At 45.8% G+C, this 5,252-nt stretch overlaps 1 protein-coding gene across 1 annotated transcript; it reads right to left on the minus strand.

Annotated features, from left to right (window-relative positions):
* Positions 1–648: 648 nt before the first annotated feature.
* LOC113905977 (olfactory receptor 4D9-like) lies at positions 649–1,584 on the minus strand. Its single transcript, XM_027564012.1, has one exon. It carries the CDS (start codon positions 1,582–1,584, stop codon positions 649–651), a length of 936 nt encoding a protein of 311 aa, XP_027419813.1.
* Positions 1,585–5,252: the final 3,668 nt, after the last annotated feature.

Below are 5,252 nucleotides of genomic sequence, written 5' to 3' on the forward strand. Positions count from 1 at the left end.
AAGTCTGACAAAGTCACAGAGAGTGGCAGGCAATGGAGATCCTTCAAAACTAAAACCCTTTACATGTAACAGATGGTTGTGGGGGGCTGTGCCAGTATATTTTATAGATGAGCTGATTGAAAGAGTAGGCCCAAAGTTGCTGATAGAACAGAAATGATAGAGAAGGATGTCCCCAGGCAGAGTTTGGTGCCTAGCATACGCTTAGGAGATAGTCATAGGGAACTGTCGTTGCACTGGGACCCAGCAGCTGTGCCCCTGCTTTGTTGGGACAGAGGCCCCGGCGGCCTACTGCCTGGGACCCAGCAGCTGTGCCCCTGCTTTGTTGGGACAGAGGCCCCGGCGGCCTACTGCCTGCCTGGGTGTCAGAGCGCTGTCACTCACCCTTTGTCTGGACACCCATCTCTAGCACAGTCCGCATCTGCGCCTGGCTTGTTGTCAATTACTCTTCAAGAACTAGGTTCTTTGCCATAACTTCCTGCTGGCGTTCCTTTCTGATACAGGTGCTCCAGGTCACTGGTCCTTTCTACCTGTGCCATCCTGGTCTAGTTAATTGTCTATGTACAGTTGAGCCCCTGAATACGACAGCTAATATTTTAAGAAAATATTTCAACTATATACTTACATCTTGATCCACAATCTATAAGGAGACTATCCCCTTTCAGAAAGCATGAATCTCCTCTTCAGTCTCCTCATGGCTGCCTTCATCTCCTGGTTCCTCAGGGTGTAGATCAGGGGGTTCAGGACAGGAATGATGACAGTGAAGGTGATGGAGACAGCTCTGTCCATGGGGAGGGCGGAGAAGGGCCGGGCGTAGACATAGATGCAGGGCACGAAGTGCAGGGTGACCACCGTGATGTGGGCGGTGCAGGTGGAGATGGCTTTCCTCCTGCCCTCCCCAGAGTGGGACCTCAGCATCATCAGGATGACTGTGTAGGACACAAGAAGCAGGACGAACCACAGGGTGGTGACCAGGCCATTGTTGGAAATCATCAGGAGCTCAAGGACAGCAGTGTCTGTGCAGGCGAGTGTGAGGACCTGGGGGACGTCACAGTAGAAACCGTCCACAATGTTGGGTCCGCAGAAGGGGAGGGGGAGCAACAGGGAGATCTGCACGATGGAGTGGACGAAGCCCCCCACCCAGGAGGCCACTATCAACCCAATGCACCGCCCCCGACTCATGATGGTCACGTAGTGCAGGGGCTTGGAGATGGCCACGTAGCGGTCAAAGGCCATCACTGAGAGAGAGAAGATGTCTGCGCCCCCGAGGAGGTGGAAGAAAAACATCTGCGTGAGGCAGCCACGGAAGGAGATAGTCTTTCTCTCCGAAAGAAGGTCCACCAGGACCTTGGGGGCGGTGATGGAGGAGAAGCAGATGTCCAAGACCGAGAGGTTGCGGAGCAGGAAGTACATGGGGGTCTGGAGGCGAGACTCGCAGCTCACAGTGACCATGATGGCAACATTTGCAAACACAGTTGTTACATAAACTATAGATAAAAGGAAAAATAGGAGTGCACTCAGCTCTTGAGATCGGGTAAGTCCACAGAAGATAAATTCCGACACCCTGGTGTGATTTTTCAAGGCCATTGGATGACATTTATTCCTCCAGGTACAGCTTTGATGGAGAGGAGAATGGCAACCCACTCCAGTATTCTTGCTGGAGAATCCCATGGACAGAGGAACCTGGCGGGCTACAGTCCTTGGGGTCACAATGAGTTGGATGCGACTGAGTGACTAACACACACGTACAGCTTTGAAGGAAACAATGACATTACTGAGAAAATTAAATCAAGCAAAGTTTTACCTGTTATGCAGAAATTGGACATACATAATGAAAAAAGACCATGTATCTTGGACTTTCCTGGTGGCAGAGAGGATGGGAATCCATCTGCCAATGCAGGGCACATGAGTTTGATCCCTGTTCCTGGAAGATTCCACATGCCACAAAGCAACTGAGCCGATGGGCCACAACTGCTGAACCCCATGCGCCTAGAGCCTGTGCTCCAGGAGGAGAGAAGCCACTGCAATGAGAAGCCTGAGAGAAACTCTCTGCAACTAGACAGCCCACAGGCAATAATGAAGACCCAGTGCAGCCAGAAATAAAGAAAGAAAGTAATCAGCAGTGTGCACACATCAAAAGAGTAAATTAAAAAATCACATATCTTATTCTACGTGAACTTGCTCTGTTACCTGGAAAAATCACTCGTTTCTACTTGCTTCAGCTCCCCGACTAGTACAGGTGGTAGGCTTGTTTCCCTCTTGTCTTCAGTGGGGAGTCTTTGGGTTCTGTTCAAGTTGATTCTAGAAGTTTCTGAGGAAAGGAACTTAAGGAAGGTTTCGTATAAGCAGTTGTGGATTCCCTGTATCTTCATGAGCCGGAGCCACAACTATCGAGCCTGTGCGCTAGAGCTTGGGAACTGCAACCAATGAGCCCACGTGCTCCTGAGGCTTGAGCACCCTGGAGCCCCTGCTCCACGCCAGGAGAAGCCACGCCCTGCAGCCAAGAGTAGTCCCCGCCCACCGCAACTACAGACATGCCCGCACAGCAACGAAGCCGGCACAGCCAAAAATAAAAATCAGTTAAAAAAATTGAGAATAGTTAACTCAGCCTTTGAGAAAAAAGCCAACCTCAGCCTTAGCTGAGTTATCTGAAACCACCATAGACATAGGTGGTCCCTATGCCCAGGGATGCCCAGCTGAGATGCCTCACGCTTGGTTTGTGTTGAAACCAGCTTTCAGAGCCTTGAGAAATTATGTGGATAAATAAAAAACATACGTTGCCTCTCATTTGCTCCGGAGGATATGGCTACTTGTTGGTCTTCTCTGGTGACTCAGATGGTAAAGAATCCTCCTGGAGTATGGGAGACCTGGGTTCGATCCCTGGGTTGGGAAGATCCCCTGGTGAAGGGAATGGCAACCCACTCCAGTATTCTGGCCTGGAGAATCCCATGGACTGCACAGTGCACGAGGCAGCAAAGAGTCTGACGCGACTGCGCGGCTTTCACTTTGTTTTCCCAGTTGATTCAGTCTTTGTGGGGATGGTCACCTTTACAGCATGTACTGATTAAGTAGCACATTTTATCCAAGAGACTTACCTGAGTCACCCATCCTGCAAGGAATTTAGACACTTTGTCAAATCTCTTCTGAAAATGCTACTTTCTTCATGTCTCTCATGCATTCCCTTAACTTCATCCTCAGTTAAACCCTTATCATTTCTGCTTAGATTGTTGCAGGAATTCCCTAACTGGTCTTTTCTTTGGTGTAGCTGTCTTTAATTCATCCTCTTTATTGTTTCAAGAAATATTAATACATAAATATTTATAAGTCACAAATGGGCTCATTTATTCCTTTGCGGGAGATCTTGGTTTGATCCCCGGGTCGGGAAGATCCTCTGGAGAAGGAAATGGTACCCCACTCGAGTATTCTTGCCTGGAAAATCCCATGGACAGAGGAGCCTGGTAGGCTACAGTCCATGGGGTTGCAAAGAGTCGGACACCACTGAGTGACTTCTCTCTTTTTATTCTTTTGTTTGAAAATTTTCAATGGCTCTCTATTGTAAACAGAATAAAGATCAAACTCCTCTCTTTTTCTTTTTATTGAAGTATAGTTGATTTACAAAGGTTGTGTTAGTTTTAGCTGTACAGCAAAGTGACACAGTTATACATCTATCTATCTGTTTATTCTTTTTCAGATTCTTTTCCCTTATAGATTATTACAGGATAAGGATTAAACTCCTCTTATTGCATCCAAGACTTTTTCCCACCTTAATTATTATCTTGTGCTCTGTTTCCTTTGATCCTATTTCAGGTCTTTATTTATTTGCTTATTTTTTCAGAGCTTTAAACATTATGCAAACTCTTTCTGGCCCACAACTTTATAAAAAAAATCAGTAAGATACTTTTAATTTACCCACTTTTATTTCCTATTATCAGAGAAGTGTATATCCTTTTCTGACCACCAAAAACTCTCAAATTATACAGACTTTCAAACTCCGAAAAACGAAATCAGCTCTGAATTATTCTACAACATTTAACAAGCGTCTAAAGCTGAAACCTAAATGTGATGACAGGATTTTATTAAATCTTGGCGAAGCCCTGTGAGTAAAACTTCAGATTAGCTTGCAAAAGCCAGCACACATACAAATCAGATTTCCTCTCCCTAAATCATGGCTGTTTTAAATCCCGTCTTGGCTGTTACAGTGTTGCCTTTAACCTGCAAATGTCAAGGTCAGTCGGAGGTGAGGGCCATGTGGTCTTAGGGAAGAGAATAAGAGAATGAGGAAAATATTTCCAAATCTCAGAGGACAAGTACTTGAGGAAAAAGTAAAAGAACTGCATGATGCATGCTTTTTGCCACATTTTGGAATATAAACTCAAATCCAAAGTCTTCTAAGAAGGCTGAGCACGGAAAAAGATGAAGTGTTTAGAAATTAACAAATAGTTTATGTATTTCAAGGGAAATTCATGCCCTCATAGGCAAAGGAAATCTATATCCTGCAGTCTACAACACAGAGCGTCACTTTCAGTGTGTTAGGGGAGATTTCTTGGAGGAGGTGACGTCAGAGACGATTTCGAAGGACTGGTATTACTAGAAGGGAAGGCCCACAGTTTTGGATCTGTGTTCCTCTTGTTCTCCCCACCTACCATGCCCTCCCACTCTCGTGATCTCCTCATTGATGAGCAGTGATCTTTCAGACTCCAGGAGCTGGTGATGGACAGGGAAGCCTGGCACGCTGCAATCCATGGGGTCGCAAAGAGTGGGGCATGACTGAGCGACTGAACCAAACCAATCTTTCAACACTCAGGTCCAGAGTCTCCTCTTCTGTGAACATTTTCCTGATGTCCTTTTATGATGCATAATTCCCTGCACTGACTTCTCTTCTGGCACCTATAACAGGTATTCCATCTAATTTCTTCGGTCTCTCCTCACTTCAGTATATTTCCTTGTTATATCTCAAGTCCATCCTGTCTGCTCAGTATTTCATTTATCCTAATGTCATCAAAGCTTTCCTTAGTCTGGGTCACATGTTAGGTGCTCAGTAGTTTTTTTTTTTAATTAATGAATAAACTTCACTGGTAAGTGCACATCCTGATTTACAAGCCTTGGCATCAGATTGTGTGTGAATGAGCAAAAAGGATCTAGACAAACATAAGAAACCCTTTGTTAATGTCTTTGACTTGGCCTTAGGGATAGAGAGATTTGTTTTCTGCTCCAGGCTATAAAATAGCTCTGCGACCTTGAGAGAGTTCTGTGGC

This window comes from Bos indicus x Bos taurus, chromosome 15 (genome assembly GCF_003369695.1).
Source record: "Bos indicus x Bos taurus breed Angus x Brahman F1 hybrid chromosome 15, Bos_hybrid_MaternalHap_v2.0, whole genome shotgun sequence".
NCBI classification, from domain to species: Eukaryota; Metazoa; Chordata; class Mammalia; order Artiodactyla; family Bovidae; genus Bos; species Bos indicus x Bos taurus.

Excerpts from the sequence above, each read along its gene's own strand:
- LOC113905977 (XM_027564012.1), bottom strand. The coding sequence starts at position 1,584 with ATGGCCTTGAAAAATCACACCAGGGTGTCGGAATTTATCTTCTGTGGA.